The sequence below is a fragment of the Myotis davidii genome, unplaced genomic scaffold (assembly GCF_000327345.1).
Source record: "Myotis davidii unplaced genomic scaffold, ASM32734v1 scaffold37, whole genome shotgun sequence".
Taxonomy (NCBI): domain Eukaryota; kingdom Metazoa; phylum Chordata; class Mammalia; order Chiroptera; family Vespertilionidae; genus Myotis; species Myotis davidii.
This window is the reverse complement of record NW_006289395.1, coordinates 302,271-303,918: the sequence shown is the minus strand read 5'-3', so window position 1 is coordinate 303,918 and position 1,648 is coordinate 302,271. Positions and strand designations below refer to the sequence as shown.

General features: G+C 52.9%; 1 protein-coding gene across 1 annotated transcript in view; it reads right to left on the bottom strand.

Moving 5' to 3' along the window:
• Positions 1–1,648, bottom strand: part of CHRNB1 (cholinergic receptor nicotinic beta 1 subunit) — a 13,727-nt gene that overhangs the window by 10,506 nt on the left and 1,573 nt on the right. Inside the window, exons 2-4 of the mRNA XM_015562524.1 lie at positions 1,488–1,648; positions 967–1,114; positions 434–643 (exon numbers count right to left, since the gene is read on the bottom strand). Of these exons, the coding sequence (XP_015418010.1) occupies positions 434–643; positions 967–1,114; positions 1,488–1,648 (519 nt within the window). The remainder of the gene's footprint in view (positions 1–433; positions 644–966; positions 1,115–1,487) is intronic.

Sequence of the window (1,648 nt, the reverse complement as noted above, 5' to 3'; positions counted from 1 at the left end):
GATCCCCAGTGGGGGTGTGCAGGAGGCAGCCAATCAATGATTCTATCTCATCATTGATGTTTCTATCTCAATCTCTCCTTCTCCCTTCCTCTCTGAAATCAATAAAGAAATATATATAAAAAATAAAAAAAATAATAAAGGTGGAGAGGAAGAAGCTGAGCTCCTGGTAAAAATGGGGGCTGGGCCTGACCAGTGTGGCTCAGTGGTTGAGTGTCAACCCAGGAACCAAGAAATCGAGGTTCGAGTTCAGACAGGGCACATACCTGGATTTCAGGCTCGATCTCCGGTAGGGGGTGTGCAGGAGGAAGCTGGTCAATGATTCTCTCTCATCATTGATATTTCTATCCCTCTCTCCCTCATCCTTCCTCTCTCTGAAATCAATTAAAACAACAACAACAAAAAAACACGAATGCTGGGGCCGCTTCTCCCTTACCTGCATCTGGCGGCAGGTAGAAGACGAAGATGGCCAGGAGAGTGATGAGGATGCATGGGGCAATGACATTGACCAGGTAGAAGAGAGGTTTCCGGCGAATGATGAGGTAGAAGGTGACTTCTTGATGCTGTCCCTCTCCCACTCCCCTAGGATCCACTGGCGGCTGGATCAGCCGAGAAGGCTTGTGGATAATCTCCCATTGGCCATTCTCTTGGTGAAGGGGAAGAAGAACAGGAGAAGGGGACACAGATGTGGGGCCTGGTCCTTGCTGGCACCGGATACGGCTTGCTCTACCACATTCTAGAGCAGCGGAGGCTGATGCGATAAGGGGTTAGCTGTGAACACGAGGCTGGACAGCCCATCATTAATAAACTGAAATAAGTCTTCATTTCCATACTTGCACAATGTAGCTAGTCATACCTATCTTGCTGACACCACAGGTTGGTACTGGCATTGCCGATTGAGTATATTTACCAGCCTGTTAGAAACCGGAAGCCGTAACAGCCCTAGATGTGGGATCCAGGCCCACTCACCAATGAAGGTCCCTTCATGAATGTCCACTTCCCGCCGTTCCTGCCCATCCAGGCCCACACCAGTGTGCAGGCTGACCTCTGAGCTGTCATAGCTATAGGAGCGAAACACCATGGTGCAGTTCTGCCAGTCAAAGGGGAAGTAGGTGACCTGAATGGAAGGAGGAGTCACTAGAGCTGGCAGAGAACTGGTCAGGGCTGGGGGAGTTAGGGCGACCACAGGGCAGACAGGGGTCACAGAATATGGAGCACCAGGAAGATGAGGGCCACCAGGAGCGGTCACAGGGAAGCGGGGGTCACAAAGGAACTGGAAGGTTATGGGGGGGGACAGGGGCAATGGAGGGGAGTTACTGAGGGAGACTGGAAGTCAATGAAAGTGAGCAATGAAACAATGGAAAATCAGGAGGTTAAGAGAGATGTGAGGGTCAGGAGGGGTAACGGAGGAGGGAGGGGTGGGGGTCAGGCTATCTGAGAGAGGGAGGGTTTCTAGAGGCCTGGAGTTCCCCGGGGGGGAGCCCAGAGACCTGGATGCTGCAGCTACTGCGATAGTTGCCAGGGGGCTGCCAGCGCACAGAGCCATCGGAGGTTACCACGACATTAATGTCCAGCGCTACGCCAAAATTGCCGTCATTGCTGCGGGGAAGGCATCTGCTCAGGTGGGACCAGGCCCGGCCCTCCGGGTGCC